The following is an 18437-nucleotide window of genomic DNA, read 5'->3' on the forward strand; positions in this document are numbered from 1 at the left end:
AGGAATGGGGTTACCTTGGCCTCTGGGCTTCAACTGTGGTGTTAGGAACGTGGTCAGTGTTATTAGCAGACCCACCAAACCCATCCTCCTCCCAAAAACAATGTACTAGTTGTGGTATCACATTAGGAACAGCCTCACTTCCCATCGTCAGCCTAAAGGGGAACAAGAAGTAGGGCAGGTGGCACCCCACTCTACCTACCCTAGAGCATCTCATCTGAATGAGTGTCTGAGCGCCTCCTGGTGAAGCATTTGTGACAGTCACTGAACAGACCTTTGCACATTAAAACAAAACAGCTTGTACCTCCCCCCCCCCCACCCGTTTTTTAAAAATACACTTTTATTGATTTCAGAGAGGAAGGGAGAGTGAGAGAGACAGAAACATCAGTGGTGAGGGAGAATCATTGATCAACTGCCTCCTGTACGCGCCCCCACTGGGGACCGAGCCCACAACCCGGGCATGTGCCCTGACTGGGAATCGAACAGTGACATCCTGGTTCATAGGTCGGTGCTCAGTCACTGAGCTACACCAGCCTGGCATCTTGTGCTTTTTCTGATAGGGTAACTCATTCATTGAGGTTAGCTAGAAAAAGTTTGGGGAAAGAGAAAGCACAACACAGGTTAGGACTGAGTTCCTGAGTACAGAACTTACAAGTTACAATGAGGACAGTAAAGAGAGACTTGAGGCATGAGCATTGGTCATTATGAAAGCTCCCTGTATACAGAGGTTCTACTGCATTTACTCAGCTCAGCTTCATAACATAGAGCATTGCCGGCTGCCAGACCCTTGGGGCTCTTTTAAGTGGTTTATTGTAAAATGAAAATGCAATTAATTTTTTTGCACTAAGACTCATCTTAAGGATATTTCTGTAAAGACATAGTCCCCAAAATAGATCTGGGAGCAGTTTAAGGTCGTGTGATACATGGCCCAGGTGTCTCTTATCCGTCACACCAGCAGTGTATGTCATAGAAAGGTTTGTCTCTAGCGATAGCTCAGTGGCTAGAGCATCCAAAGTCTCCTGTTCAATTCCAATCAAGGGCACATACTTTGGTTGCAGGTTCGATACCCTTTTGAGGGGGCCCAGACATTCCCAGTGTGGGAGGCCACCAATCAGTGTGCCTTACATTGATGTTTCTCTGTCTCTCCCTCTCCCTTCCACTCTCTTTAAAAATCAATGGAAAAGGGACCCTTTCCCCCTCCCCATGTGAGAGTCCGTTTTGTGGGACTCTTTCCCTCTTCCCATGTGGGAGTGTGTCTGTACTTGTTCTTCAATAAATCTCCACCTTTGTTTAAAAAAAAAAACAAAAAACAAAAAACGGAAAAAAATGGGTATGGATTAACAACAAAAAAGGAGGTTTGCTGACTGTTACAAAAGCCAGGCCTTGTTTCCATGGGTGTACCTGCAAGAGAAGTCTCCACAGGGAATATATTTGGTTTCTGACTCTCCTGTGAAATAAAGAAATGATACATGTTCATATAGAGGAAAAGCCCAAACATAGTGTACGGGGGAAAAAGTGCCCTGTGGCCTGGCAGGTGTGGCTCACCAGTTGAGCATTAACCCAGGAACCAAGAGGTCTCAATCAGGGCATATCCTGAGCTGTGGGCTCAGTCCCCAGTAGGGAGTATGCAGGAGGTAGCCGAATGATGGTGTTTCTCTCTTATCAATGTTTCTATCTCTAAAAACCATGTTTTTTAAAATTCTGTGTCTGACCCCTGGAAGGAAATGCTATTTCAGGGGTTTTCCAATGTTGAATACTCACGAGAGCGCTACATCCTCTGTTCCTTGCTTTCCTGTGGACGTCTTTTAGTTTCAGCAGATGTGCATCTGCAGAACCACTTTTAACACTCAGGTGCTGTTTTATCTGCCTGCCCTGAGTGCCCTGACCAGTTTGGGTGGTTGGCTGCTCTGGTTCCCCTTGACACACCAAGTCAGTCTGCCTCCTTGTAGTTACTCTGGGTGGGCATCATTCTCAGTTGCTGGGTTGGGCTGGGCTGGCCTCTGGGGCCTTCGACGGGTGTGCAGGAACCTCCCCCACAAGCAAGCTGAGTGTCTGACACCCTCGATCTTCCAGATTAGCATCGTGGAGCTGGAAAAGAGCCAGCGGCAGCAGGAGCTCCTGCAGCTCAAGTCCTGCGTGCCGCCTGATGAAGCTGTGTCCCTGCACCTACGAGGGAAAGGTGGCCTGGGCCGAGAACTGGAGGCGGAACCCAGCCGGCTGCACCTTGAGCTGGACTGCTCCAAGTTCTCACTGCCCCACTTCAGTAGCATGAGCCCGGAGCTCTCCATGAATGGCCACGCGGCTGGCTATGAGCTCTGCAACACACTGAGCCGGCCCTCGTCCAAGCAGAACACCCCCCAGTACCTGGCCTCTCCATTGGACCAGGAGGTTGTGCCATGCACTCCCAGCCACGGCAGCCGGCCTCGGCTTGAGAAGCTGTCTGGCTTGGCCTTGCCAGACTACACCAGGCTCTCCCCGGCCAAGCTGGTGCTGAGACGCCACCTGAGCCAGGACCACACTGCCAGTGGCAAGACATCTGCTGGTGAGCTACACCCACGGTGAGTCTGCCCTGGCGCTCTTGGGCCGTTGTGGGGTCTTGAGAGGGGTTGCTCATCAGTTTGTAAGTGTTTGCTAGGCCCAGGCTGTCAGCTCTGAACACAAAGCCACAGCCACTGGGTCTCCACAGAGAGTGACTGGTATGTGTTTCATTCCAGAACTGAGCACGCAAAGGAGAATGGCTTTCCATACCAGAGTCCGGGCCTCGCCAATGGCATCAAGCTGAGCCCTCAGGACCAACGGCCCTCATCCCCTGCGGCCTTACAGATGACAGGAGACAAAGGCAGTGAGAAGGTGCAGGCAGTCACTGGGAGGGAGGGACTCTTGGGGTGGGTGACTGACCTGTGACTGAGCCAGGGCTGTGGGGGGCACTCAGTGGGTATCCTGAGTGGGTCTGTTAGAGCGGGCATCCAGGTGGGGGCTGTGGAACAGGAGAATGAGGGTTGGGGATGGAGGGATAGGGCTTTGTTAATCAGGTCCCCACCCTCAGTTGCTTCACATCTTCATGAACAAGACTAAAAAAGTGGCAAGATAGTAGAGCCCCCTTAGAGTGGCATTGCCAGAGGGCAGCTCTGTCTCTGTTCAGGTGGCAAGTTTGAAAAACATTAGGTCAGAGTGTGAGGACCTAGTGATGGGTAAGGGCCTGGAAGGTCAGGAGAAGCGGTTGGAGTTGGAGGGATATGTGTTAGTGGGATGAGGGGACTGCCTGCTACAGGAGTCCCCTTGTCCATGGCTAGAGGGTAGTTGTGCTCTTCGGGTGGTGCTCGTGGCCTGGGGTTCACGGGTCAGCAGCAGCAGGCAGTCTGCTGTGTCTGCAGGGTCTGAAGGAGCGAGCCTATGCCAGCAGTGGGGAGGCCATCACCAGCCTGCCCGTCAGCATCCCACTCAGCACTGTGCAGCCCAGCAAGCTGCCCGTCAGCATCCCCCTGGCCAGCGTGGTGTTGCCCAGCCGTGCCGAGAAGGTAGTGAGTGGGCACCATGGGGGGCGGGGGCAGTCCAGTGCTGTGTTGCTCGGAAAGTATCAGCACAGGAACAAGAGACTTTTGTCTGGCGTTCGTCCCACCACTTTTGTCTGGTTCCTTTTTTGTTAAATTGCATGCAATTGAAGTTTGAGAAAAATAGAACATCCACGAATCCAGGTTTAATTACATTAATATCTTATGGGGTTTTTCATTGTCTTTTAATCTTCATCCAAGGATATTTTTTCCATTGATGATCTCTTATCTCCCCCAACTCTCCCTAATCTTCCCGCTATAATTTGTTAGTCTGTTTGATGCTTTACTGCCTCTGTATCTATCTTCTTGTTCATCAGTTTATAATGTTCTTTTTATTATTATTGATTTTTCACAGAGAGAAAGAGAGAGGGATAGAGAGTTAGAAACATTGATGAGAGAGAGTCATAGATCAGCTGCCTCTTGCACACCCCCTACTGGGGATGGGCCCACAACCAAGATACATGCCCTTGACCGGAATCGAACCTGTGACCTTTCAGTCCGCAGGCCGACGCTCTATCCACTGAGCCAAACTGATCTTGGCCTATAACGTTCTTTATTGTCCACAAATGAGTGAGATCATGTGGTACTTTTCTTTCACATCTTGTCATTTCTTTTCTTTTCTTCTTCTTTTTTTTTATTTTATATTTTATTGATTTTTCACAGAGAGGAAGAGAGAGGGATAGAGAGCTAGAAACATCGATGAGAGAGAATCATCGATCAGCTGCCTCTTGCACACCCCCTACTGGGGATGCGCCTGCAACCAAGGTACATGCCCTTGACCGGAATCGAACCCGGGACCTTTCAGTCCCCAGGCCGACGCTCTATCCACTGAGCCAAACCGGTCCTGGCACATCTTGTCATTTCTATCTCACATCCTTTTTTGTAAATGATGGTGTGTGCAGGTGGAGAAGGAATTGAACACTTGTCTACACAAATGCCCAATATGGTAGAAGCTTGAAACACATCCTCTTCAGTCCATACCTGCATTCCCTTTGCCTCACGCTTATGGACTCTATATAATGCAGGCTCTCCCCCCCCACCCCCCCGCCAGTTATAATCCACATACAATTCACCATCTAAACGTGTGTTTCAGTGAACATTTAGTATGTTCACAGGCTGACAACCATCACCTCTAGTTCCAGAATGTTTTGGCACCCCCCAAAGGAAGTTTCACCCACATCCATAGTCATGTGTGTGACCATCCTCATCTCTGACAACCACAAACCCACACTTCTGGACATTTCACATAAATGGAGTCACACACACTGTGTGCCTTTAGTGTCTGGCATTTCTCATTGAAGTTCCAGTTTATAGATCCATCCATATTGTAGCAAGTGTCAGTGCTTCTCTCCTTTTCATGGCTGAGTAATACTCTCGTGTGTGAGTGGACACATTTGGGTATTGTTTCATTTATCAATGGACATTTTTTTGTTTCCACTTTTTGGCCACTGTGAACAGTTGTGTACCGGTTTTGTGTAGACAAGTGTTTTCATCTCCTTGCACATAGAAGATAAATTGCTGGGTCAGATCATAATTGCTGCTGCAGCCCTCACTGCTTTCCCTATACCCTTCATCCCCATTCTGAGCCCATTAGCCAGAATGATCCTTTAGAACCCAAGTCAGACATCTGTCCCACCCCTGATCACACCCTCTGGTGGCTGCCCACTGTGCTCACACCCTGAGCAGGTCACTTTCCCTTCTTCAGTCTGCTTTTCACACACCTGCTATTCTCCCTGTTTCATGTCCTCAGCATGTTCTGTGACCTGTTGACCCCCTCCCTGACATTCACATGCCAGGCCCAGCTCAGCTGACAGTGCATTCTCTCAACAGAGAAGCACCCCCAGTCCTGTGCATCAGACCCGAGAGTCCTCCTCCACACTTGAAAAGCAGATGGGTACTAATGTCCATGGTGCTGGGAGCAACGCTGTTGGGAGCAAAAGCCTCACCCTAGCGCCTGCAGGTAGGTTGCTTCTCCTATTTCTGCCCTGTTTCCATAGGTCACCTTCCACCTGTGCCCACTGCCACCTTCTAGGGGCTGTGCTGGGGGTGTGAGTTGTGAACAGTGTCTATAGCAGGGGTCTTCAAACTACGGCCCACGGGCCACATGCGGCCCGCAGAGGAGTCTGATCTGGCCCGCCAGGTTTTTTGGGCAGTGAGCGCAGCCGAGGTGTTACAGTAGGAATTAGTAGTTCATATAGTCCGGCCCTCCAGCTCTCTGAGGGACCGTGATCTGGCCCCCACTTTAAAAAGTTTGAGGACCCCTGGTCTATAGTAAGGCCTTCATAGATGCCAGGCTTAGAGCTTATCTCCTCCAGCCCTGGGGTCTGTGCTGAGTCCAGACTGTTGTCCTCCTTAGCAACAGCAGCAGCACAGTGAGACCTGGGGATCAGGGACACTAGAGTGGGCCCTCCGTGCATTACCTGAGCCCCGGCTGGCATCCTGCTATGCTGTGCTTGAGCAGTGTGTTGGCATTGTCCTTGTCAAACCACTGTGGGCTCCGGGACCACCCAGCTTCTAGCTGGATTCTGATCTCCTTCAGAGAGCTCGAATTTTTGACACTTCCATGTGTTGACACAGGGCCTGCGGTGGGGGGAATTGTGGCTCTGAAGCCAAGAGGCTCTGTCACAGCTGTTCAACTCCAGTTGTGCAAGTCCGTGAACACGTGGTGGGCATGTGCCAGTAAAACTACTATAGCAAAGCTTGGCAACCAAATCGCCAAACCATGGCTGGGCTGTAGTTTGCTGACTTTTATGAACACCATGGCCTGTTTGGAAATTATTTTTCCAGGCATAAAGAATAAAATTCAGCCCTGGCCAGGTAGCTCAATTGATTAGATCATTGTCTTTATACACCAAGGTTGTAGGTTCGATCCCCCATCGGCACACATAAGTATCAACATCTCTCTCTCCATTCCTCATGCTCAAAAATCTTTTTTTTTTTTTTAATTAAAAAATATATTAAAATGCAGAGGCCATTACTGAGAGCAGTCCTTCCCTAGGCCAGTGGTCGGCAAACTCAGTCAACAGAGCCAAATATCAACAGTACAACGGTTGAAATTTCTTTTGAGAGCCAAATTTTTTAAACTTCTTCTAATGCCATTTCTTCAAAATAGACTCACCCAGGCCATGGTATTTTGTGGAAGAGCCATACACGGGGCCAAAGAGCCGCATGTGGCTCGTGAGCCGCAGTTTGCCGACCACGGCACTAGGCTCCCTGCATCCTACTACTCCAATTCAGGGGATACTTTGCAGCTGGCAGCATGATGAGTTCTAGGCAAAGGAAAAATTCTGTCTCAGTTGGATATCACAAGGGTTTCTGGGCACCTAGAGGAGGTGCCGAGAGAGGGCTCAGGGTGGGAGTGGTACACAGGCTCCAGGGCCTCCAGTGATGCCAGATCCAAACATGGGAAGGAGCTCATCACGCCTGAGCACTCTCACTTGCGCTTGTGCCAGCCCAAGGGTGCCTGCCTAGTCCCTTGGTGCCATCTGTGGGGGCACCCTCGACATGGAGGGTGCATCTTTGGGGCTTAGTGTCCTTACCAGCTTCACCTGGAGCAGCACCGTCCTCTCCTGGGATGAGCTTCCCTGAAGCACTGTTTCTCTTCCTGGCAGGCTTCTATGCAGGCTCCGTCGCCATCAGTGGGGCCCTGGCAGGCAGCCCGGCCCCACTCGCTCCTGGAGTTGAGCCCCCTGCCTTCGATGAGTCCTCCAGCTCCGGGAGTCTCTTCGCCACCATGGGCTCCCGCAGCTCCACCCCACAGCATCCTCAGCTGCTCGTGCAGCCCCGGAACTCCGGTCCCGCCTCGCCCTCTCACCAGCTCTGCGTCAGCCCCCGACTCAGTGCCGCCCAGGGCCCACTCCCTGATGCGAGCAAAGGGGACCTTCCCTCAGAGGTTGGCTTCTCAGATCCAGAGAGCGAGGCCAAGAGGAGGATTATCTTCACCATCTCAGCTGGTGCCAGCAGCACCAAGCAGTCACCTTCCAACAAGCACAGCCCTCTGCCTGGGGGTGCCCGTGGAGACAGCAGTCAGAGCTACGGGCAGGACAGTCGAAAACGGGGCAGAAGGAAGCGAGCATCAGCGGGGACCCCCAGTCTGAGCTCAGGCGTATCCCCCAAGCGCCGGGCCTTGCCAACCGTCGCCGGCCTCTTCACTCAGTCTTCAGGTTCTCCCCTCAACCTGAACTCCATGGTGAGGCCAGGAACAACTGTCTGGGGAGGTAGACAAGCAGGCATCTGGACTTTGGGTCTCTTGTTCCCGGGGGTAGCCGAGGCAGGCTGGGGCAGGAGCCCAGGCTGGAAGGAAACAGCTGGCAGACTCCATGCCCGGGGTAGCTTAGGCAGGAGGGATCAGCAAAGCTGTTGGGGTCGGTGCTGTGGGAGGCCATTGACAGAGTTGTGCTGTGTCTGTGCTGGTCCCTCAGGTCAACAACATTAACCAGCCTTTGGAGATCACAGCCATCTCGTCCCCCGAGAGCTCCCTGAAGAGCTCCCCTGCACCGTACCAGGACAACGACCAGCCCCCCGTGCTCAAGAAGGAGAAGCCCCTGAGCCAGCCCAATGGGGTCCACTACTCCCCGCTGACCTCTGATGAGGAGCCGGGCTCTGAGGATGAGCAAGGCAGTACCAGGTGAGGGCAAGGCAGGGCAGGCACTCCGCCCTTGGGGGAGGGGCGTACACCAGCAGGCTTCTGAAGGACAGGCCCTCGTGGTCATGTGTGACCCAGGGACAGGCAGCTTCCACTTGCCTTATGTTGGGGGGTAAAAGGGACCTTAACAATCACCCCCCACAGTCTCTCCCTCCCCTAGCCCTTGGCAGCCGCCATCTACTTTCTGTCTCTATAAATCTGACTTCTCTAGGAATCAGTGTAATGTCCTCAAGGTTCATCCATGTCTTAGCAGGTGTTAGAATGTCCTTCCTTTTTAAGGCTGAATAATCCAGTGTGGATGGACCATATTTGATTGTCCATTTCTCTGTCCATGGACACTAGGGTGGCTTCCAGTTTTTAGCTGTTGTGAATGGTGCCGCTGTGAACTGTCATATATGTTTTTTTGTCTCAATTTTCCTCATACTAAGTAGAATTTGTTATATATGTAAATATATTTTTATTGATTTCAGAGAGGAAGGGAGAGGGAGAGAGATAGAAACAGCCAATTGATTGGCTGCCTCCTGCATGCCTCTCCCACTGGGGATTGAGCCTACAACCCAGGCATCTGCCTGATGGCAAATCGAACTGTGACCCTCTGGTTCATAGGTTGACACGACCACTGAGCTACACCAAACGGGTGTACCAAATATCGGGTCTAGTAATAATTAATGTCGTTTTTAAACATTCGTTTAAAATCTTGCTTGGCGTTGACTTGTATTGACATAACCTTCAAACACGTGGTATCTACAGAACGTGTGAAGTGCAATTAACAAGTTTTGCTTGAAAAAGTTTGTGTTTGGTTTGGTTTTTGTTGCAAAACTAGGGCTAAGAAGATGGCGGATGAAGAGCATATTCGGCACTGCATGCTTTACGAGTTCCAATTAGGAAGAAAAGCAAGTGAGGCTGCAAAAAACATCTGTAGTGCTCTTGGTCAAGATGCAGTTAGTGCCAGAAAATGCCAGCGTTGGTTTGAGAAATTTCGCGAGGGAAATTTTTCGTTAGATGACAAGAGTGGTCGAGGCCGTGTGTCCAATTTTGATCAAGAAGCTCTTCAAGCTCTTTTGGTGCAAAATCCTCAAATTACCCAACAAGAGCTTGCGACAACTTTAAATTGTTCACAAAAAACAATTTCCAATCAATTGCGTGCACTTGGCAAAGTCCAAAAGTTTGGAAAATGGGTTCCTCATGAGTTGACCGACAACAACCGTAATCAAAGAGTCACAATTTGCAGTTCGCTCCTCTCTCGTCAAAACCGTTTGCCGTTTTTAGAGCAAATTGTTACCGGAGATGAAGAATGGGTGCTGTATGTTAATTTGAAAAGGCGGCCTCAATGGTTGGACAAAAATGAGGCTCCGCAGCCCACGCCAAAACCTGACTTGCATGCGAAAAAAGTGATGTTGTGTGTTTGGTGGAATTTTAAAGGAATTCTTCATTATGAACTTTTACCATCTAACCAAACCATTACAAGTGCAGTGTATAGTGCCCAATTGGAAAGGTTAGCCCAAGCTTTAAGAGAAAAAGAACCCGCACTGATTAATCGGAAGGGCGTAATTCTTCACCACGCCCGACCGCATACTGCAAGAATCACTGCTGAAAAACTGCGCCAGTTGGAATGGGAAGTTCTCCCTCAACCTGCATATTCTCCTGATATTGCCCCTTCCGATTACCATTTGTTTCGTTCTTTGCAAAACTTTCTTCTTGGAAAAAAATTTAATAATGAAGAATGCCTCAAAAAGGCATTGACTGAATTTTTTGCATCAAAATCACAAGAATTTTACAACAGAGGGATTAAAATGCTTCCTGAGCGTTGGGCACAAGTAGTAGAAAACAACGGCAACTATATTGTTGATTAAATTTTGTTGTATTGTTTAAATAAATTCGATTTTAAAAAGTATTAGAGAACGACATTAATTATTACTAGACCTAATAGAATTGCTGGGTCACATGGTCATTCTATATTTAATATTTTCAGGAACTGCCATCCTCATTGTTTTCCACAGTGGCCACTCCATTGTACATTTCCACTAGCTGTGCACTCAGGTTTGAGTTCCCCCACAGTCTCACCAGCACTTGTTTTTGTCTGATTTTGTTCTTTATTTAAATTCCTTTCTTATGGGTGTGAAGTGGTGTCTCACCATGGTCCTGACTTTCATCTCCCTGACAACTAGTATCTTCTCAGATTGGCTGTCTGTGTGTCTGTCCAGGGTCATTGGCCCTTCCTTTAATTGGGTGTCTTGTGCTATTGTTGATTTGTGAGAGTTCTTTATTCTGGATACATGATCCCTTATGGTATGACATTTCCCCTCTCTCCCTGGGTTAAATTTTTACTAAGTCCCATTTATCTGTTTTTTTCTCTTATTGCCTGTTCTTTGGGTGTCTCATCAAGTGATTTTATTTTGTTTTTCTTCCACATACATGCATTATGTTCTTAAAGGTTGCACTTGAGTAGTCTTTTTGTCTCAGGCACATCCAGCTTACCAGGTTCCAGATTCATTTGGAAGTTCTATGTCCTTGGGGAAAGGCCATAGTACACTGACACACAGAATGCACACCATTTATAAGTTGGGGCTGCTATGAATTCCAACTTGCTGAAGTGTACTACATCCTATGTGTCACATGCATGACATACTATAGATGACATGACAAGCAGGGCGTTTTAAACAGATTGAGAGAGGGTTCTGTCTGGGACATGTGTGTGTCTCTGAATATGGGGAAGTGGAGTGCCTATTCCTCCAGCTGCTGAGCCCTCAGTAATTGGGCTGCAAATGGACATAACAGCCATGGGTCCTCCTGGAAGGAGGTACAGGGGCTACTGCTGCTCAACCTCCCTGGGGCAATTCGGTGAACACACATAGCTCTCAGTATGCACAGGCATTTCAAACAGTCCTTTTTTTTCTTCTTGATAGAATTGAGAGAAAAATTGCAACTATCTCCTTAGAAAGCAAATCTCCTCCGAAAACCTTGGAAAATGGTGAGTAACAGTGCTCCATTGCATGAGTCCCCAGTGCTAGGTGGCATGCCCTGTCTTTTCTGCACAGGTTCCTGAGCACAGTGGTGCTACAAAGGCCATTCTCACCACAGGCCAGTCTTGCTGCTGCCAGGCACCATATCCTCAGTTGCCTGGGCAGCAGACCTGTTTCCTTCTGGTGAAATAGGCCAGAGTCTGATTTGTGTTGACTCGTTCACCCACCTGCCCTCCCACAGAAGCACTCCTTTCATCTTTACCTTCTCCTGTAGTCCGTCCCACCCTAACCACATGGAGGACCAACCTTTTCTGGGTTGAAGGGCATCCATCATTCTGAGCTATAGTGGCCTGAGCCCATGCAGCTTCCTCCCAGACCCCCTCGGAGACCTTCTAACCACAGTTCCCATCCCACTTGACCCCTTGGAGGCTCCCAGGCCTCAGCCCCTGCCTCTCCTCATCAGGTGGCACCCTGGTAGGAAGGAAGCCGATGCCCTCCAGCGAGCCCATCAACAGCAGCAAGTGGAAGTCCACCTTCTCACCCATCGCTGACCTTGGCCTGGCCAAGGCCACTGACAGCCCGCTACAGGCCAGCTCCGCTCTGAGCCAGAACTCCCTGTTCGCTTTTCGGCCCACCCTAGAAGAGCTCAGCTCAGTTGATGCCAAGCTGGCCACCCACCCCAGGAAGAGCTTTCCGGGTGCACTGGCGGGGGCTGGCGGGCTGAGTCCCATCAGCAACCCCCCCAACGGCTTTGCTTTCAGCGGGAGCCTGGCTGCCGACCTCAGTTTACACAGTTTCAGTGATGGTGCTTCTCTCTCCCACAAGGCCCCTGAGGTGGCCAGCTTGGGCGCCCCCCTGAGCTTTTCCGCCCCGAGGGGTAAGGAGAGCAGCACGGAGCCTGGCCCTTTTGTGAACAAGAGGCAGCTGGATGGACTGGGTGGCCCAAAGGGTGAGGGGGTCAAGGGCAGGGAGGGAGAAGTCAGCTTGCCCGTGTGCACACCCTCAGACAAGGCCTCATCACATGGCAAGGTGGGCAAGGGCCGGGACCGCGAGCCTGATTTCAAAAATGGCCACAATCTCTTCATTTCTGCCGCTGCCGTGCCTCCTGGGGGCCTCCTCAGTGGGCCCGGCCTCACCACAGCAGCGTCCTCAGCAAGCGGCACAGCCCCCTCCTCCCAGACACACCGGCCCTTCCTGGGCACCTTTGCACCTGGCCCACAGTTTGCCTTGGGCCCCATGTCCCTGCAGGCCAACTTAGGCTCATCTGTGCTACAGTCCTTGTTCAGCTCTGTGCCGGCTGCTGCTGGCCTAGTGCACGTCTCATCCGCTGCAACCAGACTGACCAACTCTCATGCCATGGGCAGCTTTTCCTCCGGTGTGGCAGGTGGTGCAGTTGGAGGTAGGCAGAAGCGCGTCTCTCCTGTCTGACTCTCAGGTCCCACAGGACCTGCTCTGGGGTCTGTGACACTACATCGTCAAGGAAGCCTTCTGGACCAATGGGTTTAATCACAACTGCTTTACAGGTTCCTTCCAGAGCCCCCTAAGGGATGAGAGGCTGTGCCCTCAGGTCCCTTTGTGTCCACCTTGCACCTGCCACCTCATTCCTTTTCACAAAATGCAGATATGACTCACATGGGCAGAGCACTCATGCATGAGTTGGCCTGTCAGGCTTTCTGGTTGTGACACTGTCTTTCATATCTTCAGGAGAGCTGGCGCCGTGACTAGAGCTTTCATGCCTCCCTGTGGAGGTCACCATCAGACCTGACAGCCTTGGGGACTGTCGGGCATTGCAAGAGACTAACCACAGCGCCTGCTGCCCTGTGGCTCTGTGTAGGGTGGAGTGGAGCCACCGTCTGGGTCCTCTGTAGTCCCAGGCCTCCATAGGTGGCTCCTTGCTGGGTACAGGTGGGCGAGATGTTCACAGCTGGGAGCCTAGGAGGGAGTGCTGAGGGGGGGTGGCATGGGGCCATCCTGCAGGTAAGTCTCACCTGGCCACCTGCACTCCTGCTGCCTGCTGCTTTGTCCCTGCACCTGTGTGCACTCAGAGCTGCGGCTGCTGTCTGCTTCCCCTTTTATGCGTGTGTCTCTTCGCTTGCCTGGAGAATGCCCGCCTGTTGAAGCTGAGTTTTTCTCTCCTGTTTGCAGGTATCTTTAACCACACGGTGCCTTCCGCCTCCACTCATCCGTTTGGAGCCAGTTTCGACAGCGGGGCTGCTTGTCGCAGCACCACGCTGAGCTTAACCCCGATGCAGGCGGTGGCCAGTACCCCCGCCTCTTCCTTTCAGGCCCTGTCCTCTGTGGAGACCAGGCAGCCCCCACCCCAGCCTCCTCTGCCCCTGGGTCGGCCCCCTGCGGGGCCACCAGCACTTCACGCGCCCCCCCCTCCTCCTAACGCTGCCTTGCCTCCTGCTCCTGCACTGCTCCCTGCTAACTCTGAGCCTGTGCTCCTGCAGAATCTTGCGCCCCTCCCAGCTAACCAAGCTTTCTTACCTGCCTCCTCTGCCGCCTCTCTGCCTCCTGCTAACGCCTCTCTGTCTATCAAGCTCGCATCCCTCCCACACAAGGTCTCCCGCCCCTCCTTCGTGGTGCACCACCAGCCACTGCCTGGACTGGCTCTGGCCCAGACCTCACCCATGATCCCACAGGCCAGCTCCACGGGGCCGTCCGCCGTGTGGGTTTCCCTTGGCATGCCGCCTCCTTATGCCGCGCGCCTTGCGGGGGTTAAGCCGCGATAAAGACCTTGGTTAGCTAGCCGTTCTGTTCTGTAAGGTAAGGCTAGAGCCCAACCAGGTGGCCCATACAAGAAACTCACCTGTCCTTTCTTCCACAGAGAGTGGACAGGCCCCAAGGGCTCTGCAGAGGGGCCTGGGACCAATAGTTCTGAGAGGCACTAAGAAAGAATAAGCACAGGGCGGGAAGGGAGACGGTGTCAGCCATGCATATTGACCTCTGAGTACAGCCTGAGCACCACCACAGAGCTCAGGAGGGGAATGGCCAATCTTTGGTGCCCACTGGACCTTCCCACCAGGTCCCACAGTGCTCCAGGCCAAAGAAATAGCAGATGAGGGAGGGCCTGCAGGCTGGGCAGGCAGGATACTGCACTAAGTCCTGCACAGAGGGGACCAGGAGGAGGTGGATGCGGCCAGGGTCCTGGCTGTGAAATCCTGCTCCGTTTTGTTGCCATCCTCCGGCTGCATGACTGCAGTCGTCAGGGACCCAGGAAACCCCAGCGTGGGGCCGTGGGGCAGCTCTGAATCTCAGTTGCTGTTTGCCCACTCTTAGGCTTCTCTCAATCTGTTTTATTGAATGTACCTCATGGTTTTAGGAAATTTTTATGCATTTGAGGCCCCTGTACTTAGCTGGCCTTCAGAAGATGGTGGTTGTGCAGGCCCAACCCACATGCACCAGAGGCCTGTGGGTAATGGGATGAGCATAGCCAGCCACAGGAAGGGCTGCTTGGACAGGTGATTGGTGCTGCTCTGGCCCTCAAGGATTTTGATGTCAGTGTGGAGTCAGAGAACAGTGTAGGAAGGGCCTGACTTTGGAAATGGGGTAAGAAAGGTGCCTGTGAAGCATTCGGGAAGGCCATCTGCTCCTTTGCTGGCTGTGAGGGTGTTGGGCAAACTGACCCAGCCACTGCTGGTTGGGCAAAGGGCCTTTCCAGGCAAGTCCACAGCCTATGGGGTGAGTACTCCAGGATCAAGCTAGGTGCTAACTGGCACTGGGGACCAGGTGTGAGGTTTGCCTGCTCTCCTTGGCTATCTGCATGTGCTTAAGTGGAAACAGACATGAGGCTGCAGGAGTCTGATGACCTTCTGGTAGTGCCTCAGTCCTGATGGAAAAGTCTGGAAGGTAGGGTGGCTCCAGCTCAAAGTGGCTTCATGCTGTCAGAGAAGGCACTGGCTTGAAGAGGTCAAAGGTGTATATGAGGAAGCATCTGGGTGTCAGGCTCCCTGCCCTGACCCACAGTGGATACCTGCCTTCCATCTCATCCGAGGCCCATCACAAGTCTCCCTAGGCTGGACAGTGATGACCTCACTGCTGGGCATGCAGGCCTGTCAGTGGGGCTGCCCACAGGCACACCTGCTCACTCCCCATGAGCTGGCGTGTGGTGACCAGGGAGGTGAGGAGGCCTGGACGCAGCGCCCCATGGAAGGCCTTGGGCTGGTGACCTCCCACCTCTGACTGAACCAGGGGCATGGCAGGGCGTTGTTTGCAACAACTAAGTTCCTTCCGTCCATCCATCTGTCTATAGGCTTTGGTTCCCAGCCTGGGGATGTCTGGGCTTCTCCCAGTGAGATGCTAACACTGTGCTGCCTTTCCTCCTGCGCCGGTCTCTGCAGGTAACTAGGATTTCTACCTCAACCTCGAGACCTGTGCAAGGATAGGTGGGCTGCAGGGCTGGTGGCCGACCAGATGGCGGGATGGACCGAGGACGAGGCTCTGCTCTGAGTCCACGCTGCGCAGACCTGCGGGAGATGCTGGGCCTGGCTCCAGCTTATACTGTCAATAGTTTTAGATAAAATATTTATCGTTTTTTAAAAAGTATAAACAATTTTGACTTATTCCACCGAAGTCATAAAGGCAACCTATTAAGAGATGTAAATACTATATATGAGAGGATCTATATAAAGATATCGACCGGACGGACTGGCCCGCCAGCAGAGACTCCAACAGCCGGGCCCGGTGCTATCTCGTCGCCAGGCCTTGCCATCTCCACGTTCTCTTGGTGCTGACTCGAGGTTGACCAACGCCAAAACCAGTCCTTGATGCGCCTGCCCTGTCATCCCCAAGCTCTCCCATACCAAAGGCATGCCTATCTCCTGGTCAAGGGTGGTTCACTTGGTTTTTAATGCCCCTCTGCCCCACCCCTTCACTGTGAATGCTTCAGCCAGATGTCAGCCCTGATCCCAGGGATGGCACCTTTGGTGAGGAAGGGCCGGTGGGTGGCCTCTGGAGGTTGCACGGAGGAGGGCTGCTGTGAGTGGTGCTCATGGGGCAGGTCTGGTACTTGACTCCCAACGTGGGGCTGCTGGGGAGCAAGTGCTTTACTTTGTATGTCCGTACTGTCTCGGGCTGGCGCAGTCAAGCAAGGCACTGGCCGGGGCGTGGGGCAGGTTAGCCATGGTGCCTGGTGTGTCTGTATAGAAGAGAGTCACGCTGACAAGTGACAGTATTTTATAGAGATGTGATGAAAATTTATAAATTTCATAGACTGACTTCATTTATTTTTAGATTGTATAATGCACAGTAAATGTAAAAAAAAAAAAAAAAAAGTGAGGGGGGAAAAACCTTTTTATTTATTCAAGTGCATACAAGTGGCATTGGCCCATCCTCTTGGTCAGTCTGTATTGCTGCTCCGTGGCCCTTCAATGCCACAGCTGGGTTGACACCTGCCCCCACGCCTGGAGCAGCCTCCCTGGTGCTTGGGAATGAATGCACTGTGGGTGAGCAATGAGGGCAAAGGCCAACTTCACATGAAGGCAGGAGAGCTGTTCTGATGCTTCAGAAGTTGCCAACAGGGTTATGGTTATCTGGTCCCTCCAGTGCTGCAGTCTTTAATAGTCCTGGGTCTCAGTTGAACAGTGTTTGTGCATTTTCCTGGAAAGTGTGTGTCCAGAAGCCCTCCGTCCTCTTGAAGGGCAATCAGCCAAAGGTCCTGGCTGGTAGCAGGGCCTGGACCCCCAGCCGGGGGTGCTTCAGGCTTAGATGGGTTCAGTCAGAGCCCTGCTATTCTGGTGCTTGTCCCCATGAGATAGCACCACCAAGGAACATGGGAACCCAAAAAGCCTCAAGTTCCTACCTTCCCCAGCCTGGCCAGCACGGCCCATCCTTCCTGATACGGTTGCCAGGGGCCCTTGGCCTGCCTGGGAGGGCTGATGTGGCAAGCCTGGCTTGGGCTCACTCCTCCTGATCCCTGGTGGCAGGGCTGGAGCCAGCCTTTCGGGGGGTTGTGGAACACAGGCCCAAAAGGGTGCAGAACAGGCCTGGCTGTTGACTCCCTAATTCCCTCGGGTGCGTCCTGGTAGAGCCCTGTGTAGCAGGGGTGATGCCTGGCCCAGAGCAATAGTCAGGCTGTAGATGGTGCTTAGACAGGTTCTCATAACTGGCTGTCTTGTAACTGCTGCCCTGGCTCCCTTACCTCCAGGTCTGTGCTCTTGGCACACGAAGGTGCTGTGCTCACCCCACATCCTGCAATGTCCTCCAGCACAGGGCTCCCTAAAAAAGCTACAGGGTTAGCAGTAGCAAAGTTGCAGCATATAGCGAGTCCCTGGTCTGGAATCAAGCAACCCTATAAACACTGCATCCCTTCTGTGATAACTGTGCCACCGCACAGGACTTCCTACTGACGTGTTATATCTGTGTTCCCCACACAACCATGTCTACCCAAGCGCCGGGGTCTCCTTTCTGTGCCCACCCTCCAGCCTTCCTGACTGTGAGATTGATCAGCCGCTGTTGGCAGTGGGAGTGGGGTGGGGTGCATGAACCACCACCCCCCTGTGGAGAACAGGTTCTAGTCTCCTCTGGGCAGAGACCAGTGCTGCTCTGACTACGGACAACTTCAGGGAAGCCCAGGGCTATGAGGGTGCTTTGCTCAGGAAAACCTAACTCTGAAGACCCTCCGGTCAGGAGCCAGCCTTCCCTTCCAGCTATGACTTATGATTTATTTAAGACCCGCTCGCCCTTTAATTTATCCAAAGTCCAAAGGAGACTGTTCATCCACCCCACCCCCACTCCCATTCCCATGGTCCATCCATGCTGGCTTATGTCAAGTGTCTCGGACCAGCCTTGCTTTGTCCTTCTGGTAGACCGTGTTTCACTTGGGGTTGCTGGTTTGACCCTCTTTTCGTAAGGGAACCCCACTGTACTCTGATTTCCATCTCCAGACTGTAATAAAATGTTTGTTTTCACTTGAACCTGGTCTACTGGCATTTCTCACGTGGTGTGACCTTAGAGGAACTTGAGGGCTCCATATGTGATGCATGGTAACATCCAGCAGAGGCCGCACATGCCCCTGAAAACAGCTTTTGTGACTTGGGCGGTGAGTACTCAGGGAGACCTACCATGTTTCCCCGAAAATAAAACATCCTCCGAAAATAAGACCTACTTACAGGTTTCCTTCTGAGTGAAATATAAGGCATCCCCCCCGAAAATAAGGCCCCTCCCTCAAGCTCTGTCTCAGAATGAAAATTAATTTACCATAAACTGGTCGCTAGGGCTGCCCCGACTGGCGTCTAGCAACCAGTGACATTACACGGAGTCCTGACGTCACTGCTGTGT

General features: G+C 52.1%; 1 protein-coding gene across 5 annotated transcripts in view; it reads left to right on the forward strand.

Moving 5' to 3' along the window:
• The window catches only part of DOT1L (DOT1 like histone lysine methyltransferase), a 70932-nt gene extending 52859 nt beyond the window's left edge, over positions 1 to 18073 (forward strand). Inside the window, exons 20-29 of one of the 5 annotated variants that reach the window (XM_084883475.1) lie at positions 2071 to 2555; positions 2712 to 2847; positions 3372 to 3518; positions 5379 to 5508; positions 7160 to 7737; positions 7970 to 8175; positions 11100 to 11164; positions 11620 to 12555; positions 13302 to 14184; positions 14227 to 18073. In XM_084883475.1, the coding sequence (XP_084739601.1) occupies positions 2071 to 2555; positions 2712 to 2847; positions 3372 to 3518; positions 5379 to 5508; positions 7160 to 7737; positions 7970 to 8175; positions 11100 to 11164; positions 11620 to 12555; positions 13302 to 13891 (3273 nt within the window). In that variant the 3' untranslated portion in view covers positions 13892 to 14184; positions 14227 to 18073. Of the gene's footprint in view, positions 1 to 2070; positions 2556 to 2711; positions 2848 to 3371; positions 3519 to 5378; positions 5509 to 7159; positions 7738 to 7969; positions 8176 to 11099; positions 11165 to 11619 lie in introns of all 5 variants that reach the window. The other 4 variants (XM_084883473.1, XM_084883474.1, XM_084883471.1 and 1 more) reach the window with 4 other exon arrangements.
• The last annotated feature ends 364 nt before the right edge of the window (positions 18074 to 18437 follow it).

This window comes from Pipistrellus hanaki, assembly GCF_964339955.1.
Source record: "Pipistrellus hanaki genome assembly, chromosome: 5".
Classification (NCBI taxonomy): domain Eukaryota; kingdom Metazoa; phylum Chordata; class Mammalia; order Chiroptera; family Vespertilionidae; genus Pipistrellus; species Pipistrellus hanaki.